General features: G+C 38.9%; 1 protein-coding gene across 1 annotated transcript in view; it reads right to left on the bottom strand.

The window, feature by feature from the left end:
- Positions 1 to 24,865, bottom strand: part of LOC150077426 (toll-like receptor 6) — a 33,632-nt gene that overhangs the window by 7,387 nt on the left and 1,380 nt on the right. Inside the window, exons 2-5 of the mRNA XM_090385901.1 lie at positions 21,849 to 22,635; positions 21,084 to 21,634; positions 10,464 to 10,602; positions 967 to 1,155 (exon numbers count right to left, since the gene is read on the bottom strand). Coding sequence (XP_090242027.1) covers positions 967 to 1,155; positions 10,464 to 10,602; positions 21,084 to 21,634; positions 21,849 to 22,635 — 1,666 coding nt within the window. The remainder of the gene's footprint in view (positions 1 to 966; positions 1,156 to 10,463; positions 10,603 to 21,083; positions 21,635 to 21,848; positions 22,636 to 24,865) is intronic.

Genomic DNA, 24,865 nt, shown 5'->3' with positions numbered 1-24,865 from the left:
AACATTCAAGTCATGTTTTAATTCTTATTCTCTATTATTTAATAAATTAAAAGGACGAAGAGCGATTTTTTTCAGTATATCAGAATGAGCCAAGAAATTGTTAATTATGTTCTAAAGAAGGCTAGACATCAATTAAAAAACAAACAAACAAAAACATAAGCTAAACCTGCTGGAGAAAAGACTCGTTACTTTGAGACCATAAGGTGAAATAATACAGCCCATATAATAATAATACCATAGGATACTAATAATAAACATTTCTTCATAGTATTCCTGTTTGAATATCGTTGTGTCTTTTGCCTCAAAGTGTGTGTGTGTTTTGCATAAATCTTTCAAATTAAAGCTTCAATATCCATTGAAACTTGATGGCATTGACAACTACCAAGCTTAAACTAAAATTCATTCTGGTAAGCATGCAGATTACTACAACCAGCGCTAACCTGCTTCAATGCGCATTTACTTTGTGCGCTCCCATTAATGTACATGAGTTAATGAAGTTGTGTGCCGATGCTGGTTCCCGGAAAGCAAGAAACTAGCTTTCTAAGTGTTCGTACCCATATTTTCGTTGCTGTTAGAGAATGGTCCATGAATATGAATGTACAAATTTGGAATTGCCGGCGCAGAATTCCGATTTAAATTGCAACACCTAAGGGATGAACTGGAATGTCAAGGAGGGACAGACTAACACGTCCTACATCAATAAATTAACCGGTCACTGTTCTACAGGAGGAATGGAGTTCTATATTCGCTGCAGTCTATCGTTCGTTTGTAGAAACCCTACCCAGGAGGTGGGAGTATGTCACAGAGGTCAAAGGGGAATCGACATACCATTGAAGTGAATGACAAAAATATGAAACTGACGTGTTTCCGTATACTTTTTGTACAGTAGTGTATGTGGGAATGTCACTGAAAAGAATAATCAGGAAATGCAATAAAATTATGTTTAGAAGTCTCAGAATTTCTTACCCTTTACCAAATGGTTGATCACGAATTCTTCATCTTCGTTGCTGTACGAAATAAAAGCATCAAATTGTTTATCGTGCTCCAGGTCTTCCTCTTTCACCCAAGGTACTCCATGAGAGTATAGCCAGACTTTGATCTTAATGTTGTTTTGTATGTAAGCCACGTACAGAGCAGCACCAAGTATCAACAGTGCTAGAAAATAGACAACACATTAAACTGATTAAAGTATTGAAACTGTAACGAAATTAAGAAAGAAAATATTTTGTAATACACAGTGGTTGCGATATTCCTCTTCAAGCATTTCAAAAATCGGCAAGCAACATTGTTGGCTCCAGTTTGGAAGCGGTCTTTGGTTTGATTCCGGTTAAAGACCAGAGAAATTCTATGAAAGTTTTTTTTCATTAGACACGGTTTTTCTGCTGGGAACTTAGGATTTTCCTTCTACTGACATGAGACCAGCTGAGAATAGACAATTCTAATTAATATGGTATGTTATTGTCATATTAATTAGAAGCTATATAAAGTAAGATACCTTCTGACGTGTCGCATCGTTTAATGAAAGAGTAATCTTAAATTATGAGATATATATATATATTTTTTTTTTGTTAGTGTTGGCGCATCGGCTTCTGTGGCACCTCCCAAAGTTTTTGCATTTTACTCTGATCCAAGCCCGAGGCGGGATTCGAATCCACAACCTTTGGGTTGCCAGGCAGGCACTTTACCCACCTGGCTAGCCCGGTTGGCTTATGAGATATACAAAGATCTAAAAAGAACTCTTAAATTCCTTTTAATTTCTCTAACGTCAAGTGAAGACAACGGTTGTTTTTTTACTCTAATCTTTTCTTAAATGAATAATAAAGGAAATGTGATTTCAGGTAATTTTTTAAGCAAGTTTGTTCCCTTGGGCGTGCCGCCCAAGAAGTCATTCACTTTTGCTGTTATGGACGCATTTTTGGAATTCGTTTACTGATATTGATTTTAGTGCCCTGGACGTGTAGTTCCTTCCCCCCCCCACTCGAAGGGCAAAATGTGTCCCCCTTTCAGTGAAGTGATAGTTAACAATAGAAAGAAATTAGACGGATTAAAATAGGATGAGTAGAGAAGGTGTTCCATCTGAAGAATCTCTTTGTTGACACCAACTTCGCGTAGACCTTTATTTTAATATTGATGGAAAAATTTGGTAAACATTTTTTCCATTCCCATTTGTTTCGCCATAATTTTTCGAGAATGGGTGTTTTCTAGTGGCGTAACTAGGGTGAGGCAGGTAGGGCACGTGCTCTGGGCGCCAAATTTGGGGGACCCCTTTTTATGGTTAAAAAATGCAAAAATTCCAATAGAACAGTTTTCAAGGGGCGCCATTTTTTTATTTGTACTGGGCTCCATCAACCCTAGTTACGCCACTGTTGTTTCCTCTTCCTTCATAAAGTCATTTGTGAGTCTTGAAAACTCGTCCTGTGTAAAATACCGGAGACTGGGAGAATTCTTAAAAGACCTTTTCGATCCGGAGCGGTGACTATAGTTAGTTGCTCTCAAACGAAGAGAAGAAAAATGTAGATCGGCTATAAATAAACACTTCTACAGACATAATACACAATGAAATATGGTAGTCTAAGTAATATAGGCCAGCACCAGGATACTAGTAATTAGTAACTGCTGATGTGCTGCAAAAACCAAACAAAACTCTTCTTAAAATCTTCTTTACAATTCGTAATTTTAGGCGGGAGGGCTCCTCAGTGTAATCAGAATTCTTAAGTTTACGCTCTTGCACAGACTTTTCGGACATTTCGTTCAGTTTTTAATAATTTTTCAGAGGTTTTATATTACTATTAACAGTAGTAATATATTGCAAGGAAGCCACACGTTTTTACTACACTAGAAAAAATAAAATAAAATAATAAACAATCGATAAATAAAAACAAGCAATAAAAATAATAACAAAGCAATAAAAGTAATAAAAATATAAAAATAAAAAAGAAAATAGACTATTCAGCTACCCATGAATTTATCCTAAGCTGTCAGCATCAAACGGAAGTAAACCCACGGAGTGAACTATTCCAGTTATTAACAACTCGCTGGCTAAAGAAAAAAAAATCTCTCTCTTTCTCTCTCTCTCTCTACTTCAGTCTAAACTTAATTTCCCCTAATTTGAATGCACGGCATTTGGTTCTGGAATCATTAATAACATAGAATTCGCTTTCATTCATCATACTACTGTCCTCTATCAGAGCCTCGTAGACCTCTAAGGTGATTCTAGTCCCTAAGCTCTCTACCTACACATTCAAAGTATTTTTTCTTAAATGTGCCCGCCCCTTTGCAGATCTTACCAAGAGGGTTGACCTTGTTTGCACCCATTCAAGAAGCTCGATGTCCTTTTTAGGTGAGGTCGCCGTACTGGAACACCATATTTCAAGTACATTGCAGAGAAAACTTGATGTCCGATGTCCATATCGTAACTTCCAGATCTCCTTCTTCCTCTACTGTTTTTAATCTAATCATCGTCAAGTATATAAGTTATTTTGATGGTTCTCTTCTTCAAGTGTAGTAAGGCCGCATTTAGCTGCATTAAAACATAGGTCCCGCTTTTCTGATCATCCTTTAAGCCTGTTCAACTCACACTGAAGGAACAGCTGCTCATCAGCTGCTTCTAATCTATATCTGAAACTTTTAGCATGACGTCACAATCCCTTCGTCGATGTCATATTTTCGTAAAGATCAGAAACAACAATTATTACAGAACCAATCTTGGGGGAGGGGGCACTTCTAAGTTAGACCAAGTAATCGTTAATCGCTACCTTCTGCCTTGCATGCACTCTGCAATTCACCTTAGAATCTTCCATGTGATCCCAACATGTTCCAGTTTTACAGTAACCTGTCATGAGGGACTAGTTAAAATGCATGCTAAAATCCAAATAAACAATTTCGAAATTGTTTCCTATATCCAGCTCACCAGTAACTGCGTGAAATAGCTAACTAGGTTAGTTAAACACGATTTTTATTTGACAAAAACAGTATTGTGTATTTATCAGAATTCCATTCCTATCTAAATATCCCTGTCTAAATAGCCTTTTATCATTTACTCTATAGTTTTCGCCCTATCACTGAAGTCAGGTTGTCGTTACTCACTCTCTATCTCAGAAATGCCTTTATGTATTGGCGATGCTGGTGCTACTCCAATCCAAAGGAATCTCTCCCGATTCCAGTGATACACTCGCAATTAGCCTTAAAGGTTCAATGCACTCTCTTGAAAACCTTCAAAATTATGGGGTATATGCCTCAGACTCCAGGAGCGGCAATTGGCAACACAGAGAAAATGGGAGACGTAGAAACTACATTCAGAAAACTCTGGACAAAGGGGAACCATCTTATACACATTCTTCAATGGAATTTTCCACCAAATTTAATATCCTATAGCCTAGCTTGAACATATTATCAGATTACAAGCAACTCATAATTCATATAATTCTCAAATGGAGAATTATAAACATTCATATCCCGAGAGAACAACTCATAAATGGCATCAACTCTCTGTTAATGACTGATAGAGAGTTAATATCAATGACTGATAGAAAGTTGATAGTTGATCGATAACAGCAATATCTAGAGAACATAAGGTGCCTCAATTCTCAAATGTCTGAACTCTTTTATCAAAGATTTCCTTCTTAATGAATACAATGGCATTCTAAAATAAAATTATTTTCCTGCTCAATAGAATATATACCGAGCCACACCATTTCCAAAAGTTAGCGTGCCAAAGCCAGAAATCATTTTATTAACCAACCAAATGTACCACAACCCCACCCCCTCAGGTACATTATGCACTGGAAATGCGATCGACTGTAACCTTTCTGTAATCAACGCAGTGCTAAATGTGTTATGAGAAAATGTCGAGCTGGCAGTTATCTATCTGGCTTTTCACGCAGCTTTTGATGTAGTCAATATATACGTAGCTTCCTCCACTTCTGTAAGAAACTCTGTCTAATCAAAGACAACGCATTTCTTTTCTTAAGATCTCTTCTGCCGAATAGAATCTACCACCTTAAATTCGGTAAGTTCGCGTTCACTCGGAAACTAACACTGGAGTCCCATAGGAGCATACGTTCCGGCTTACTCTCCACAGCCATCCCGAACCCATTCATTGCCAACAGATCGGTCATACTCTTATGTAGATGATATAAAGTATTAACAGAAGTCCACGCAACAGATAAACAGCAACAAATCATTGAAGCCATCAATTTAAAACTCCTGCACTTCACTCAATATTTGTTAAACTTTGATACTCAAACAAATCCTTCAAAATCTGCAATGATGATCTTCTTTTAATCCAATTTTAATGATCCTACGTAGAGCTGTCTCACACGGCAAAGTTCTGAAGCTAAACCAACACTTCTTCCAGTGACGCTAAGTAGCCCTTTGATCCATACAGTCTTTGACATAAAAATGTGTAGATTGAAATGGATAGTAAGGCAGCATTTACTTCACATTAGAGACACTGTAACTTCCATCAAATATGTTTATAGGATGATTTATTCCGCAGTCCTGTATTATTCAGAGATCCGGCTTCAGTTTCCTCATCCACGATTTGCAGCGTTCAATCAGACGAATGCAGGATAATTAGATGGCTTGCAAACTATTATCATCCAGTAGCCTTCAGTTACGCAACTATAAAATCAAAGGTTTAAGAAAGAAACTGACAACCACCATAAAACTACAGGCTACATCAGTTCTCCTGATTTCTGGGATATTTGTCATTGGAGGATCTACATAAAACTATCAGAGCCTTTCCTTCTCTCCGCAGGAACTGTAATAGGCTCCACCTAGTTGACCGCTTATCCCACCACAATGTTTTAGACAGTCTAGAACCTCGATGCACATATCCGTCAATTATCTCTAACAAACATTACAGGAAAGAATTCATCGCGAGCATAACATTGTACACTAGAGGATTTACGCCACCATGATCACCGAATGTCCAATAGAAATGTGCCATTATCTGCTATTACTTTTTTGTAAATTTTGTACAGTTTCTATTTTACTTTATACTTATGTAGTATTCTAATTTACTGTAATTATTCATCTTTAACTGTCTGCCTTTCCAAAGGGAAGGGTTTTGTTTTCGTAAAGATGACTACAGAGGCCTCAGACAGTTTTTAAATTCTATAGAGTGCGATCAACTGATGACTTTACCAACGGTGAATTCCAAATAGGAAGCCTTCAGGGACTTAATTTTGGAGGCTACTAGGCTTTTCATACCAATTAAGAAATACTGTTCAAGGTTCAGGCCTAAGTGAATGCCAAATGAATTAATGAGGCTCGTGGCAGAGAAGAAAATGCATGGGATGCATATAAATTATCAGGCGACACAGAAGCCTCCGGCACATGGGCGTCCGCAGTGGGGGGAAAACGGGGCACTTGCCCCTCCCTGGGATCGAGTAAAAAATTCCACAAATTATAATCGTAAAAGTGATTGAGAAATGTAACCTTACACCTTCGACCATGGGACGCTTTGTATGCCTTAAAATTTTATTACGGGTTGGCCGGTTTCGGCCCTCGGCGAGGTAACCATAGAACACGTGTTTCATCTATTGCAGCAATAAAACAGAGTTCCTGTTTTTGGTTCATCGACTGATATTCCCCAAACTTTACCACACGCTTTGGAACATTGCGACTATTTCCCTTCTGTTAATTCGGCAATAACTATTGGTATGACATTACCTGTTACGACCTGTACCATTGAAAGAAGTTTTCAGCACCTTGAGACGTGTCCACTATCTCAGAAACTCGCCTATAAGGTTTATGTATGATTAGTGTGCCCAGGAAGAATCTAGAAGAGGAAGCGGTAAAGAAGAAATTTATTGAAAATGTCATCAATAGGTTTGCAAGCGATTGACGGAGAATTCAATTCTTATACGATACGTGATTATTGAAATTATGATTATCTATATATATATGAAGTTATGTAAAAGAATATAAGAAATAGAAAAGGAGAAAGAGCGACAGAACAGACTAATGCCATCAAATTTATGATTGTACATTACATCTGTCTGCATATAACAATTTTTTAGTTAATTGTAATACCAACTAGATATATTGGAGAATTTAGCATAAATGTATTAGGGGTGCAAACTATACTCATTAGTTCAAAGGGCCAAGTTTAGGTAACCTAAGTTGGACGTCTTTGTACCCTATAAATAAACACATAAAATAAAATAATATAAAATAGTAAAATTAAAATGATAATATAGCTAATTATAGATAAATGGATACATTGAATGGAACGTTAAGGCTAGCTCCACTCAATATATCCCATCAATAATTAGCTGAAGCTATCTGTTTCTGTTTGCATCCCTAATACTTTTATGCTAAATTCTCCAATTTATCTAGTTGGTATTATAATTAACTAAAAAACTGTTATTTATATATATATATATATATATATATATATATATATATATATATTAATTATTGTTTCCTTTATATTATAAATTTATATACATTATGTATGTGTTTTTATATTGATGCAATACTGTATTCTATAATCTACTTGTTTAATTAAATAATTATTTAAAAAATTAATTGATGTATTTATTTGTCTCCAAGCTTTGCCCCACCCGGAAAATTTTCTGTGGACGCCCATGCTTAGGCAGATATAAGCTAGTCTGTAATCAAATCACAAAGGAGGTTAGGGAGGCGAAGGCAGATTATGAGAAATCTTTGGCAAAGGACGCAAAGAAAAACAGCAAAGAGTTCTTTACTTATGTAGACTCTAGAAGGAAGGGGATGAATCAGATTAGACCACTTAACATAGATGGTTCGACTATTGATGATCCTGCTCAAGTAGCTGATAAACTGAATGAGTATTTTGCATCTACATTCACACATGAGGAGTTATTCAAGGAGGGGAATTCCGGAAGTTTATCAAACTCTAACAGGGAGATAATTAATTTTGTAATACCTCAGAGCAAAGTGGAGGAGAACTTGTTGAAGTTAAACATAAAAAAGGCACCTAGGGCAGATGGAATCTATCCGGTTATAATGAAGGAGGCAGCAAGGGAAGTAATAAAATCGTCATAATTATGAGCGCATCCTTACAGTCAGGGGAGCTCCCCATGGATTGGAGATGTGCAAATGTATCCCCAATTCACAAAGGGGGTTCAAAGGGTGACACAAATAATTTTAACTTCTGTTCCGGGGAAAATAATGGAGTCACTGGTTAAAGAGGTGATACAGGATCACCTAGACAAGACAGCAACAACAGTTCAGACACAGCATGGGTTTGTTAAGAGGAAGTTTTGTCTGACTAATTTGATTGGATACTACGATGTGGCCACAAAGGAACTGGATGCCAAAAATAATTTTGATATATACTTGGATTTCAGCTTTTGATACTGTTGCATATTGAAGACCGCTGTACAAATTGGGCAGTATGGCATTAAGGGTAAGTTACTGCAGTGGATAAAGGGATGGTTGAGTGGGAGATGGCAGAGAGTGGTAATAAATGGACACTACTCTACTTGGACTAATGTTATAAGCGGAGTGCCCCAGGGTTCGGTGCTGGGCCCATTGTTGTTTTGTGTATTTATCAATGATATCGATGAAGGTATATCAGGCTTAATGTCCAAGCCGATGATACAAAGCTTGGCAGGATTGTTAATGACACTAAACACAGTATGCTACTGCAACAGGATCTAGAAAAGTTAGGCAAATGGCTGGGAAGTGACAACTGAAGTTTAACATTAACGAATGCAAAGTACTGCATATGGGTAGAGTAACCCAAGAGAAAAGTACCAAGTCTGTGGTACTACACTCAGGGAGGTGGAGAATGAAAACACCTGAGGGTAATTGTGCAGTCAGATATGAAGTTCTCTGAGCAGTGCAGATGGGCTGCCAGAGCAGGTCAAGCTTTGTCAATGATATATAGGAATTTTGCTAGCAGATACAAGGAGGTGATTATATCTTTATATAAGGCAATGATCAGGCCACACCTTGAGTACTGTATACAGGTCTGGAGGCCTCGTTTTAGAAAGGATGTAGAGTTGTTAGAACGAGTACAGAGAAGGGCAACAAGATTAGTGAGAGGATCAAAAGGGTATGTTTATGAAGAAAGGCTTAAGATCTGCAAGTTGCAGCATCTGGAGACTAGGCACCTGCGAGGTAATCTGATTGAGGTGTATAAGGTCTTGAATGGTTTGAGCAGGCTCAATGCTGGCGGGATATTTCCGCTTGCTCATACTAAGAACCTGAGGGGGCATAGAATCAAATTGAGGAACGACAGTTTTAGATTAGATTTAAGGAAATTTGCCTTTAGCCAGCGGGTAGTTGATTGCTGGAACAGACTTCCATCTATTGTTGTGGAAGTTGATAGCTTAAATTAATTTAAGGTTGAACTAAACAAACATTTGGAGTGACCAGATGGTTGAAATGGGAAGGTTTTTTTTTTTTTTTTTTTTTTGGCTGATGCTGTATAAGCTTGCTTTCTTGCATCATATGCTTCAACTGATGCTAATTCATAAAATATCTGACAAATCTACACAAATAAATGTAGATACTCAACATTTTTATGCGAGCTTCTAGCCTTAATTCGGTTCTTGCGTTTCTCTTCTCGATGTAAAATATGCGGCTGTTGGCCGTGACGAGAAGTATCATTGTACCAATAAACATTTATTAGTTAGACTCAAGTTTTTCTGAGTCTAATTATTATTAGACTCTATTAGTTTTCATTTAGTTTGCGCATGCAAAAACTTTAATATTGCGCATGCAAAATAAACGTTTAACTTACGAGCGCTTTTAAGATAAATGAAAACTTACAATACATTTTTGGTTGGTTGTTGCTGCAATAGCACTTCAGCGTGAACATGACTTTAACCTTTTCGTTGCGCCTCATATAACCAGATGGATATGAATTTCCTAAATATTATTTTAAGTAGTTGTATATTCAAGTGATGGTGGAATTAGCATACCATATAATTGGGCGGTTTCCTTAGTTTTCGTTCAGCAATTAGTTGGTCAACCATAGAAAGTATCGGTGTTCATTCAGACAAATGTGCGTTCGGTGATTGTACGAGGGTTTCTTCCCCGCTCGCAGCAATTCAACAACTTTCATTACATTAACGCAACTTAACATAATCTGGGTTTTCTTCAAGTAACAGCAAGTCATTCAATTTCAAAAATTATTAATACGAGAACATATAGGTCATGGCAGATCCGCACTGGGTCATCCTATACTGTTGCACGACTGGCATGTAAATCGATGCTTGTATTAGTCGTTGACATTCTTTTTGTAGTTGGTAACTGCACGCTTCGCTGGTTTAGGCAATAAATAAAATAAGGTACATTCGTGGCCCTCACATGTGTCCAGAAATTGCAATGAAGCAGTTTATGTTAAATGTTTCTGATCTGAATCACCCTTATATATGGAACTTACGTGCTGTGCTACCTTTATGCAGGCTGAGTTATTATTATCATTGATGTACATAAATTTGATCGTATTATCGGGAACTTACCTAGTATGGTCAGTCCAATTATTAGGTAAATCGCAATAGATAGCGGACAGAGGTCATCATCGCCTAATTTTATAATTAGCAGCCCGGAGTTGTCTGCATAGCTTTCGCTGCTGCACTTGGTGATGTTGGCATCTGTTACCTAAGGTGCGGGGTGGAAATGAGATTATATATTAATAAGAACATTATTGCACTGCTATCAAGGTATAGATTGTTAGAATATAGCTTCCGTTTGTAAGCAGCATTGAGCAAACTAAATTTCTTACTGAATGCATCGATCTCATATTTTTGAGGCACTTCACTATGAGTTGTCATGATATTGCGCTATTTGTACTATTCCGATGGAGAAGTATATTGCCATTTATTCAAACCATACAACGGTTTTAATTTAATGATTAAAAAATACTCAAATTTGGCCTGTGTTAGAGAGTAGAAACATTCATTTCGTTCTGAAACGCTCCCAAATTGTAAAAGAACAGAAAAAGGACAGTTGAATGAAAGTGAAACGGTGAGTAGAAAGGACAATTTGAAAGAAAAATGAAGCACACTCCAAACTCTGTCAACTCAGTCGTCAATCTCAATTTGTTTCCAGATTTTTATTTTGAACGAGGTCTCATCGATGGGTAAGAAGGCACTGCAATTGAATCAAGTGATGAGAAATCTACATGTGTAATGCTGGATGATGCGAAAGTTTTAAAAGCTTCGAATTTAAGGCGTCATGCTACGTTTGCGATAAAGCATACTGTATTGTATAGGTCGAGCATAGTCTCAATTGCAGTTGGTAAGTAGCAATGCTGCCTACAAACTGGAATCGCATTCACTTTAAATTGATAGCAATATTTCTCTACTGAATCGATGTTTTTTAATTTTTTTTTAATTTAAAGTGTGTAGTGAAATATCCAGACCACTTGTGGTGAAGCGCCTCCACCGTATGAGATCGTTGGACTTAGTTTTCCCTATACTTCATCCACACTAAAGCTATATGGGAGTGTTTCAGAACGAAATGAAAGTTTCTATTCTCTAACACAGGCCGAATTTGGGTCTTTTTATCTCTCTTATCCAACGGTGAAGCGTAATTTACAAAATCCAAGTGATGGAACAGCAAGGAGGCATTCAGGAAGCGTTCTTAAGAAAAACAGGCAGGGCACGCACAGAATTGTTTGAATGAGATATCACAGCTATCCTGGTGATTTGGAAAACAGAAGTTCTGACCACAGCTATTTCGAACTAAGAGAAATTGTCATATACAGTACATCCAAGTTAGCACTGAAGCCAGAATGTGTCGCAGAATGTAGACAATTACTCAGTAAGTAGAACAATCCAATCTCTCTCTGTCAATTTCAAGCAGGAACTCTCTCAATCCGAAACAGTCAATGTGGCTTAAAGGGGGTTAAAATACACTGAGTGATCACTGAATTATGACTATCTACCTACCTAATACTTCGTAAGTCCTCCTTTTGCCCTCAGTACAGCAACTACCCGGCGTGGCATTGATTCAACAAGATGTCGGAAGCGTTTGGGAGGTATGGCCAACCAAGCTGTGTGTAATGCGGTCAGCAATGCAGCTATGGAGGTGATTGGTGTATCCAGACGGCTGACATGCCTTTCCATAGTGTCCCACGAGTGCTCTATGGGATTGATATCGGTGGAGTTCGGAGACCAATCGATATGCTGGAAGTCAGAACGGTGTTCCTCAAACGATTCCTGCACAACAAGTGCCCGATGGCTCGGCGCATTGTCATCTTGGAAGACACCATCGCCATTCTGGAAAAAGTGTAACATAGCGGGGTGTACACAGTCAGCAAACAGTTGACGATAGCGGATACCACTGATACGTTGTTCCACATGCACCAGGGGTCCAAGTTCCTGCCAGTGAAACATGCCCTACACCATACAACCGCCTCCACCAGCCTGAACTTTTGATATCATGCATGATGGATCCAGAGCCTCATGTTGTTGACCCCATATCCGTACACGACCATCCACTTTTTGGAGTAAATAACCTGACTCATCCGACCAGCACACCTTCTTCCAGTCTTCTACCGTCCAACTTGCATGCTCTTTGCACCAGGCGAGTCTTTTACGCCGATGAACCTTGGCTAGGAGAGGATGCCGGTCGTCTACTGGTATAGCCCGTACGTGCGACGCATGGTCATGCCAGAAATTATTCCGAGTTGGCCTATGTCGTATTGGGTAGTCAACTCTTCATCAGTGCTGCGCCTGTTCGCGTCGTCGGACCTGGCACTCATCTCTAACATCAACCTTTCGCTGACCTTTGCAGTTTTACCGTCGGGTCGTTGTTTGACCATTTTGGTGCCAGTCTTGGTACGCTTTAACTACGGCGGCTCTCGAACACCCCACCAGTTCAGCCGTTTGGGAAATCGAGGCACCAGCTCGTTGAGCACCCACAATCTATCCTTTAACAAAGTTTGATAAATCCTTCCTTTTACCCATTACGCTCGGAATTTTCCTCCCTACTGAACCACTGACACCTTATCTATACTACGTAGGTCGACTAACTCCGTAGTCTCGTACCTCACGTGGTCAACCGGTCGATTCAGTTTTCATAGAGGTGGTCATAATTCACTGATCACTCAATGTATATTAATTAATTAATATCTTTATTGCAATAAGCGAAAATAAGTAATTTTTTTTTACATGAATGCCTGATGCAATACCCATAAAAGCAAAAATGCTAGGGATTTAACATAGAAAGGAACTAAAACTCTAAAAACAAAAAATAAGTTGTAAACACATGAAAACAGTTTTTTTTTTTTTCACAATATCAACAAACCGATCAAGGAAAAACAGTGACAGTCACCCGGTTGAAGACAAGAGTTGCTTCCTGATGATACATCTTCTGTGGGCTTTGTCCTCAATGAATTTCTTGTGGTCAGCATCTATATCTTGGACGTTTTGGAGCATCTCCATTGGCAGGAATCTGTCGCTCTTCCTGAGCCTCCACGCCACAGACTGTAAAGAAGGGAGGGGTCCTTAAGGGTTTCGGATGGGGGGGGATTTTTCAATTACAGATCTGCCAAAAAACTCTTGCAGCTTCAAACAGTTCTGTCTTTAAAGTGGCTGAGCTAGTCAGTGAGAATTTCTGTGTGTTGAAGAGAATGCCTATACCGCCGCCAGTCCTTCTGCTCACTTGAGGCAAAAATGCCAGAGAAACAAGCAGGTTGAGAGAAGGCGAGGTCCTCTTCATTAGGGGAGTGCCAGGTGTCTGTAATGCAAATCACGCCATACAACCTTGATAGGAGAAGAATTTCCATTGTCTGAAGCTTATTTCTCAGACTTCTAGTGTTTTGGTAGAAAACAATGTACATTATAGAAGTTTTAATGTATGTCCTTGTTGGAGCTCTGGTGGCCTTCAAATATCGGCTCTGATTCGTTCTGGAGGTAATCCTCAATTTAATCTTCATATGTCCCTCAGCAGTTGGTGGCAGGTATTCTTGTTGCTGGCTTGCTTCTATGAGACTGTTCGGACCTTTGGAGAGGTTCGGAACAGTATAACCTGAATTCTTCTCCCCTTTCTTAGACTTGATGGTGGGTCTGAGTCAGCTCTTCCTTTCCTTAGTCATAGTTTCATATTATTCAGGAAACTGCATCCCAGTAGAGAGACGCTTGGAAGGGTAGAAATGATTCACAAATGCCACGGCAGGCGAAGATGATGCAAGGCTGATTAGTTTGTAGTTAGATTCCGCAGAAGTTATATTGAATGATGCATAGAATGATTGTTTGGTGGCAAGCCTAGTAACTTCTGCATCTATACCTATGTCTTTATTCAGATGTGATCTCATCTGTTCATCTGTTGTCTGTGGGGAAAGCCGTGTGGCAAAAATTGATCTATTACGTGTCGAGATTTTAAGTGGAATGCATGAATTTTCTTTTGGTTAGCAGTACCGACCGTGGGCTTCATATGATAGTTTGGGTTTTCAGGTGTGGTTTCTGGGCGTTTTGTTCCTTTCTGCTTATCTTAGAAAAACATAATCTCCTTTGGATATTCTGGAGGTCCTGGCTGGATTGTTATTTCGATGTGGCGGTGAGATGGATGGTTTTGGGATGTTTTTCTTTGGGGAGGGTACTTGTGGATCCGATTTGGTTGATGCGGTGCCTCCAACAATACCTTAAATGGTGGTATTTGGATGCCGGAAATTGGCCGCCTCTCCTCATCCCCCAGGGCGTGCATCCAGATATGTAGCCTTGGGGCGTTCTTCCTAGGTGTCTGGATGGTTGAGTGATTGGATTTGAAGACGTCTGCATATGTATCACATCGGCTTAACTCTGCATCTTGGACGGATAAGTTTTGTTTCTGAGATGGAAGAGGATGGGTGGTGCTGTCCTGCTGTGATTTGATGTGATGAGGGATGAGAGGCCAGGAGTTCAGTCGCAGTTTCTGAGGAGGAGGAAGATCTACCATTCCGTTGATAATTCTTATTCGCTCCAAACGTTTGTTTCTTGAATGGTGACATATTATTCCTGAGTGGGGGATGAAATCCCTTTCTCCTGTTTCTGGGATGGCATTCATCAGTTGTCTTATCCTGTGAGTGTGTATGATGTTGCCCCTGGGAAGAACAATGTTCGTTCTTGTCAGTTGAAGTAGGCTGTCGGAGACACGTAGATTGGGCCCTGTGAGCAGAGTCGATCGGAACCTCAGCGGAATCATTTCTCCTGGTAATGGTGGAGGAAAGAACATGACTAGTTTCCTTTTACAATCAGGATAAACTGGCACAATATTAGTCTTCTCAGCATTTTTATATACCTTAATGAGTTCCTGCGCGTTAAGAAGGTTTGAAATGTCCCTCGTATCCTCGGACTTATTCAGTTCGATCTTATTGAAGAAGTCGAGAAGAATAAGCTTAGTGCCTTTGTTACTCCGGTGCAGAAATGTGACATTATCTTGCAGTTCTGCAAGATTCGCTTTCATCATATTGAAGCCGAATTCCAATTTTGAAATAACGCCCGATGAGGTCTCCTGGAGGTTCAGTAATTCTTTCTCAATGAGGTTGACTCTGGACATCAATTTCGGAACTGTTGACAAACGTGTCCGTGACAATCGTGGCGGTTGAATCAGTTTACGTTACCATTTTATTTTGATGTTCCAGTTTTGCGACAACGTTCTCTGTCATACGCATGTCAGCTTCTTTTAACTGATTACCAGTTACCAATTATGTAACCGCGAATTGAATTGGGTTCACAAGGGTTCTCAACTCTTCACAACCAATGGGATCTGTCTGTTCCGATTGTTTTATTGTGGAGGTGAGGATCGCCGCATCTACTTTTTCGCTGTGATAACTGTTCATTTTTCCTTGCATCACATTTCCAAGAAAGTTTAATCTTCTTTGCAAGCTTTTTTAGGTCGGAATACGGGCTACGGGGTGCGCAAAGACATACCTGCTTACAGGAAGTGCAAACAAGAAGAAAATCTGCTTTCTTAAGACATCTGGTTCACAACGCAGCTTCACTCATCCCGAAATTAGCTGAAATGAAGTATCAGAGCGGTGCTTAACAAGGTCAGTGAAAATTCAAGTTTTAAAGTGAGCGGAGTAAGCGACGGCCCCATAAGCGACGCACAGTCACGTCGCCCGGAAACTGTGAGAAAAGGGTCATGGCTACCGAAAAAAGGACGGGTTCGGTTAAAGAAGTTAGTCCAGCTAGAGAAGAAGAAGAGGATGAAAAGTGTTAGAATAGGAACACTGAACATTGGGACGATGAATGAAAAGAATGGAGAGATTGTGGATTTGATGCAAAGAAGAAGAGTGAAGATCCTGTGCCTACAAGAGACAAGGTGGAAGGGAAATAAAGAAAAAGAGCTGGGTGAAGAGTACAAGTTGTTCTTTAGGGGAGCGGATGAGAGAGGAAGGAATGGAGTAGATATTGTACTTGATAAGGAGTTAAAAGATGGAGTGCGTGAGGTAAACAGAAGGAGTGATACTATTATGAGCATCAAACTGGAAGTGGATGGACACTTGACAACAATAGTATGTGCGTATGCCCCGCAAGTAGGATGCGGGGAAGAAGAAAAGGACAGTTTTTGGATGGAAGTGGTCATGGCAATATCTGAGAAAGAGAGGTTGATTGTTGGGGGCGATTTAAATGGACATTTAGGAAGAAGTAAGAGAGAGGAAGGAAGGTGTATGGAAGGTGGAGTATTGGCGAAAGAAATACAGAAGGGTGAGGATAGTTGAACACGCAGTGGCATTCGACCTGGTGATAGTTAACACCTACTTCGAAAAGAAAGAAAGCCAGCTGATAAATACAAGGTGGGGAAAGGACAAGCCAGATTGACTATATCATGTGCCGTAGGAGGCATCTAAAGGAAATGAGGAACAGCAAGGTGATAAACGGAGAAAGTGTGTCTGCACAACATAGATTGCTTGTTGTCGATTGGGAGGGTGCAGTGGACAAAAGTAGGAAATATTCAAGACAGAAGGAGAAAAGGATAAATGGTGGAGACTGAAAGAGGAGGGTTTGAGGAAGGAGTTTAGGGAAAATGTGCTAAAAGGAATAAAGTTACCGGAAGACGTGCAAGAGTGGTGGAAGTTAAATAGTTGCATCATAAGGAAAGTTGGAGAAGAGTTGTTGAGAAAAACATCAGGAAAGGGGGGTGCCGGAGGGAAAGGAGGCTTGGTGATGGAATGAGGAAGTGCAATCGATGATAAAACAAAAGAAGGAGATGAAGAAAAGATGGGATTTAACAGGTAGCCAGGAAGATAAAGAAGCATATAAATTACCAAATAAGGAGGCAAAAAGGGCTGTGGCAATAGCAAAGGCGAGAGCAGTGGACGAGGCCTATGGGGATCTGGAAAGGAAAGATGGAGATAGGCAATTGATGAGAATAGCCAAAGCGAGAGACAAGGCATCAAAGGACATCTCATCAATAAAACAGATAAAAGATGAGAGAGTAGTTATACAGGACCAGAAGAAGGTTAAGGAAAGGTGGAAAGACTATTTTAAGAAGTTATTAAATGAGGGAAACCCAAGAGCATTATGCGAGGATGGATAGACGAATGAAAGAGTAGTGGAAGGCTTAAGCTGGAAAGGGTGGAAAGCGCACTCAGAAAAATGGAGGGGTAAAGTAGTAGGTGTTGATCAGATACCAGTAGAGGTATGGAGAAGTCTGGGAGAAGAAGGGATCGATATCCTATGGGACTTTATGGAAAAACTGTGGCAGCAGGAGAGGATACCCGATGAGTGGAGGGAAAGTATACTTGTGCCAATCTATAAAGGAAATGGGGATGTGCAGGAATGTGGGAACTACAGGGGAATAAAGTTAATGTCTCATTCGATGAAGATCTGGGAAAGAATTGTGGAAGGAAGGAAGGATAAGGCAGAAGACGGAAATAGGAGAGGAACAGTTTGGTTTCATGCCGGGAAGAGGAACAACAGATGCGGTCTTTGCTTTAAGGCAGGTGATGGAAAGATACAGGGAGATGCAAATAGAGTTGCACATGGTGTTCATAGACCTGGAAAAAACATATGATAGGGTGCTCAGACAAGAGGTATGGGGATGCATGAGGGAGAAGGGTGCATCAGAAAAGTACGTAAGGCTTGTGAAGGAAATGTACGAGGGAGCGGTGACTCAGGTTAAGAGTAGTGTAGGTATGACTGAGGTGTTCTCTGTAGAAGTTGGACTGCGCCAGGGATCAGCTCTTAGCCCATATCTGAGAGAAGTGAAGAGTAGAGCACCATGGAACATGCTGTTCGCGGATGATATCGTACTGTGCGAACCATCCCAAGGAAAGGTAGAGAAGAAATTGAAGGAATGGAGGAAAGCGTTGGAAGAGAGAGGCATGAGGATAAGTAGAACAAAGACAGAATATATGGTATTGAATGGAGAAGATGAGAGTTCTAATAAACTGCAAGAGGAAAAGCTACCATCAGTTTCGAAATTTAAGTATCTGGGATCGAACGTTCAGAGGGATGGAGGATTGAGTGCAGAAATACAGCATAGAGGGCAATGTGGATGGTTGAACTGGAGATAGATGAGTGGGGTCCTGTGTGATAAGAAAGTAAATTGTAGAATGAAGGGAAGAGTGTATAAAACTATGGTTAGACTCGCATTTATGTACGGTGGGCTGAGATATGGGCGATTACAAGGGCCCAGGAGAAGAAGATGGAAGTGGCGGAGATGAGGATGCTAAGATGGATGTGTGGTGTGATGAGGAAGGACAGGATAAGAAATGACTACATCACAGGTACGGTTAAGGTGGGCCTCTGAGTAAAAAAAAAATGCGCAGGAATCTAGGTTGAGGTGGCTTGGACATGTGGAACGAAGAAGTGAGGAGTATGTGGGGAAGAGGTGTGAAAAGTTGGAGGTGATAGGGAATAGGAAGGGGGAGACCTAAGCTGAGATGGAAGGACAAGGTGGCAGAGGTTTTAAAAGAGAGAGAGGATGGAGGAGAGAGGAAGCCCAGGATAGGGAGGAATGGAGGAAAAGAATTAAGGACGGAAATGCCGACCCCATATAAACGTGGGAAGAAGGTGAAGATAAAGAAGAAAGTGAGCAGAGTAAACAGGTAGAAGGTCACGTCGCACGTGAGCCCTAAGGCGGAAAGCTTTTGGCACGAAGCAGGAATCAATCAGCGGGGGTGTTACGCTGACCTTGTCCAAATGTAGCCGCGATAGTGACTTTCTTTGTGAGGTGTGAAGGCAACTAAAAAAATTATAAATAATTACGTGTATCTGACGAGTCGATGCTGCAAGACCAGACCTGGAGATGCTCGGTGAGTTTAGACTCCACCAGACGAATAGTCACCATAAAATAGCTTGGCAATACCAGTTAAAAATGCAAACATTCAGGAGCAGTTTCAAGCACATGTTCATCACAGCAGGCATTAAGACCTCTTATGTTACAATAAATATTTTTAACTTAAATAATATTATACTAAAGAAAAATATTCTTAAATTTCACCAATTTTGTCCGAAATATCGCATCTTAGAGGGTAAATATCGACAATCATAAAGTTGTTCTTGTGTTAAAAAAACAATAGAGATCATTATAATTCAAAATATATAAATTAATTTCATGAAACCAATATAAGCGATTAAATTTCAGAGAAACGGTACAAAACGATGTTCAATACACAATATTAAAAGCATTTCTGCAATACAGGTATCTATTTTTTTCTTAAGGACGCTGATATCTGTTTCATTTACCCACTCAGTAATTTTTTTTTTATCTTCATTAACAAAACTAAACCACTAAGCGCCATTTTGGCAGTTGAAACTTCAACACCTTAATTATTTATACTCTATTTCAATACATAAACAAAACAAAAATATTTGGATTAGCTGAGGTCTTATAATTTTAAACAGAATATAGAGATATGTAATACATCAGTCATATTTAAGTTAAAATCTTTCTTTTTTATAAGAAGCAAATATTACCTGTTATATTCGAATATTAGCTGTTAACTGCTTAAATAAGGACAACTATTGTTTCCTACTGATTAAAAACAGCAAATATTTTTAATAAAAATATGTTTGCCATCTTTAAGATTATCTTTAATATTTTAAGATTTAAACAAACAGCCTGCAAACGAACAATAGGTTTGCATCGAAGATCATATGGTTATTTGTTTTCTCTGTGCATTTTCTCTGTATCATCGTAATCTCTTGCCGGGTGCGAGAAGGTTCTGCTTTAGAATATCTAGGCGTTCTTCTATCCTCTGATTCTTTATCTCAAGTTTCCTGTGAGTATTGTCTTTCTTGAAAGTACTCTTCACTTTGTCGATCAGCTTCTTACTGCTTGTTGGTACCGGCTTATTTCCCCGTTGGTACTGGGTTAGTTGGCCTATCTTGAGAGAGAGAGAGAGAGAGAGAGAGAGAGAGAGAGAGAGAGTATACAGGAGAGAGCCTGTGTACTCTCTCTCATATCTGATTTACATGGACGACATCAAGATCTACGCATCCACTGAGAAGCAACTCCAACGGCTACTTCGGATCAACGAAGAGTCCAGCGCTGACATCAGACTGGAATTCGGTCTAAATGACCCACTGATTGCATCAGGGAAAACCAGTCGGTTGAAACTACTAGCTGCAGACGGCTAAAGAGATCGAAGTCATGACAGAGAGAACCTGCAAATACCTGGGGATGATAATAATGATAAAAGTCTTGCTTGACTTGCTGTCAAATATTAATTGTCTGCGTGGGTAGCAGAGTAGCATCGTCGCTGTCCTACTTACACTGGTGGAAAAGGCCCGGGTTTGAATCTCGTCAATTAAGCGAGGAAATGTTATGGGTTTTTTTCACTCCGTGGCTTAGTCGGTTTCAGGAGTAGACAGCAAGAGTTTTAACCCCGAAACTTTTTCTTCCATCAAACAGGCAACTCGACCAGAGAACACACGCAATTCACAAACATAAATACACTTGAGCAGATGAATATATATTCCAGATGGCCCTAGTGTGACATTTATTTATTTGTCAAATATTAATCTGCCACGAAACAGAAAAAAAACCTATTTAGAAGTAATGTTAGATTTATTTTTAAAATTTGATTTCTTGCTTAAGTTTTGAATGTCAAAATAGAGTAAAATTCATCCCATACACCTTTGTCATACAACTTCAAATTTTTTCAGAAGAATATAAAACAAGAATATTTCTTCAAACTTACTTACTGCTTGGATGTTTTGTACAATCCAGTATTTTAAATGTGTGGCTTCACAGTTACACTCCCAGGGATTTCCAGACAACGTCACTCTCTCAAACGTTGTGGAATTGATCAGATCAATCGGCAGTGAGGTCAGAAGATTGTTAGCTAGTAGTAATTCAGATAAACTAGGAACAATTAATCTACTGTCTAGTACTTTCAGGTTATTATTTTCTAAATCAATCCTTCGAATTTGAACACCAGAGAGTGAGGTGCGGTTTTCTGTTTCAGTGATGTTAGTGAGGTAGGATATTATGGCTTCTGGCACAGTATCTAGATTCAGATGACTGCAGTTTATGGACAAATGAATATACTCTTGTGAAGAAGGCATGCAGAGGCATTTACAAGGACCGGGACACCTCCAGTAGTTTAGGTCATCGTAGGTTTGTGAAAGATAAGGCAGGCCTTTCTTAAAGGGCGGAGAGTTGCAGAGAGGAGTATCCTTAACCACTACGGACGCATTAAAGCTGAGCAACGTGTGTAGTGATGAAGTACGACAATCACATGACCAAGGGTTTCCTGTTTGTGGAGGAAAAAAAATTAGGAATAAGCTAATATTTATTTCGAAACTATAAAAAAATTTAAAACACTTGAAGTGGCGAAATATTAAAATTTATTTTTATTTCGAGATTTCCTTCGTTTCAATTTTATGTTAGAAATTGGCAGTGGTATTAGTTAATGCTACATTTAATAATACAGTTTTACAATTGTGCTTGTATTACTGATGCCTTACCTGCGAGATGCAACTCCTTAAAATTATATGGATCAGAGTCATCACTAAGGGAATCCAGGCGGTTATTTGCGAGATCCACAGTATGTACGAATGGATTGCTGTAAAACTGAAGTATATCTACCATTTTCAGATTGTTATTCGAGAATATTACTGTTTCCAGATAGCTCATGCAACTGAAGTCGAACCATGATATCTGCTCCAGGTAGTTGTGAGAAATATTGAGACATCGCAATTTGCACAAATTCCATATTGATGAATTAAATGTCCAGATATTGTTGTAACTTAAGTCAAGCTCTAAAATAAAAGGGTTAGTGAGAAAACCTGATTTGTGTATCCTAGAAATACGATTGTTACTAACGTTCAGCTTGGCAAGATGAATACTGATTCCGAATGTCCCTCTTTCAATGCTTGTTATATTATTTTCGGCAAGGCTGAGTTGTCGAAGATTGGGAAATGGCGACTCGAATGAGGCGAGGTTACTCGCTGTGAGATCAAGAACTTGGAGTGTATACAAATTCGGTTTTGGAAGTTTGAATATAGGCTTCGTGAAGTTGTTTTTATTTAGCAATAGGACAATGAGGTTGCTCATTTGGCTGAATATCACCTTTTCAATAAACTGAAGTTTGCAGTTACTTAAATCTAGAAAGGTGATGTGGGATGTTCTGGCAAATATTGTAGGACCAATTATCTCTATTGGATTTCCAGATAGATTTAAGATTTCTAGCGATGTCATGTGTTCAAACACCCCTTCCAGTGATGTCAAACTATTTTCTGCCAATGTAAGCATCTGAAATGGAAGACCAATATTGGATTACTTTGAGATCAAACTAAATTAAAACTCAATCTACATGAATAATAGCAGTATTCGTTTCTTAAATTTTTCACATTTCACCTAAGAATAATAACCTGAATGGTGATCTGGTTTTTATTAGAACCCTCAAACTACACATCAAAACTTTTAAGTGGATATCTTTTAAGTAGATTCTAAATTAGTCACGCTGTCTTGTTAGCCTATCGTACATTAATCAATTCTCGTAGTTCACTACATTGGGAGATACCTTTCCCAATGTAGTGAAATGCGAGAAAGTGATTTGAGCAATGCAAGGAAGAGTTTTAAAGTGTACAGGCAGTTGTAGATATATCACAAACAAACTGTCTGGGTCATGGCAAGGAGCTTATGGAATTTCAAAAGGATTAGTCGTTGGGTGGGAATCGCCGATCCTTGAAGAAAGTGATGAAAGCGAACCGAGTGGCGCTCTTGGGAAACATTACAGGTTACATTACGGAAATAACATTATTCCAGTGGACCTCTAGAAATATAACGTTTCCAGATTTCCACAGGAGTATCCGTTAGTACCTACACTATAAGTAAATGCGTATCCGCAGCGTTGTAATTAATTGCGCGTTATGGGTTTCTGTGATACAACTGCTGCTACTGTTCACAAGTTGCCCTCGCGGTAGCACAGTTGGTAGAATAGCCGACTCCCTACACCTAGTGGAAAAGACCTGAGTTCGATTTCCGTCGATGACGTGATGAATTTTTGTGTGTCTTTTTCGCAACGTGGCTGAGTTTGTTGGTCTCAGGCGAGGGTAACATGGTTTTTTTCCCGGTAAATTCGGGTTTTTCGTCCATCAAACAGAAAATCGACCACCGAACACATGCAACTTACAGAGAGTATACATGGAGCACTATGGCCTTAGTCGCTGACGCTCCGAAAACTGTACTACAACAACAACAACAGTTCACAAGCTCCACATTACACCAAAGAACGTCATGCGCATCCGTTTTCAGTGGTGCATAGTCCATCTTCCTTGTACTAAAACAATGGATACAGACCCACTGATCTAATAAGATCTATTCCATAGGGTTAATAGATCTCATTACATCTGATAATATACCTGGGACATCATCTACAGAGTGTATTGTGTTCACAATGAAATTCAGAGGAGGAGGAGTAATAGCATGTAGGCTGCGTCTCGTGATTCGAAAGCGGACGTAATGCCACAAACTATCAATACTGACATCTTGCACAAGTTATAGGATTCCGTGATGCTCAAACTCTTGCAATTTTATGCAAATAGCTCTCCATGTTCTAGCATGACAATGCTATATCCCATACAGATAGCTCATTTAAAAGTCTGATTTAAGGAAAATGAAGAAAAACCACTTGCCTCGCCCGCCCACAGTTCCGACCTGATTTTTATTCGGCTATTTATTAAATCTATTTAAGCTGGATGAGATCGAAAAGAAAAAGAAAGAAAGAAAGACTGGGTTTTATTCAAATAAGATTCACAGAAACTCTTAATAACTTACAAATCACTGTTTAATTTCAAAATAAAATATAAGCCCCAAAAAATTACATGTATAAATATTTACATCTAAAACAGATAATAAAAAAATAACCAATAAATGAGTGATTCGAACTTCGCACATAACAAAATAAAAGAGTTAACTTCTTATATTTGTAACTGTGCTTAATTCTTACAAAACATGAAAGAAATTGCACACACCCGCATGTTGAACAGTAGTTGTTAGATTATACTTACACACAAACCCATTTATACTGGTTTATTCGTGAAGAAGTCATCAGGACAGTCTGAATCTGCGTTTATATTTGTGGTCCTCATGATTCAGAGATATAACGTTGCAGATTATTTGGCGAGCTTAATTTTGTACACTTTGTCTTTCAAGGCAAAGTATAAAAAATTAATTCTCCATACGTTGGAGGAATTGAAAGCCAATATGCAGAATGAAATTACAAAAGATGCCATCGAATATGATGAAAAGATTAAATGAATGTATTCAAGTAGAAAGTGGTAATTTTCAACATGTATCATCATTTTTTATAATTAATTATCATTATAGTTATTTATAACTATTCGTTTAGAATTAATAAATTTTAATTAATGTTATTTTCGTTGCACCAGTTTGAATTACTCTATAAAAATATTTAATTATTTTTTTAAATTCTTTCATGTACAGTTTTCTGATGAAGGAGAAGTAATTTTATTTACAA

The sequence above is a fragment of the Mastigoproctus giganteus genome, chromosome 12, assembly GCF_048544385.1.
Source record: "Mastigoproctus giganteus isolate SK-2022 chromosome 12, ASM4854438v1, whole genome shotgun sequence".
In the NCBI taxonomy this organism is placed as follows: Eukaryota; Metazoa; Arthropoda; class Arachnida; order Uropygi; family Thelyphonidae; genus Mastigoproctus; species Mastigoproctus giganteus.
Note: the sequence above shows the minus strand (reverse complement) of the source record. Positions and strands in the feature narration are given on the sequence as shown.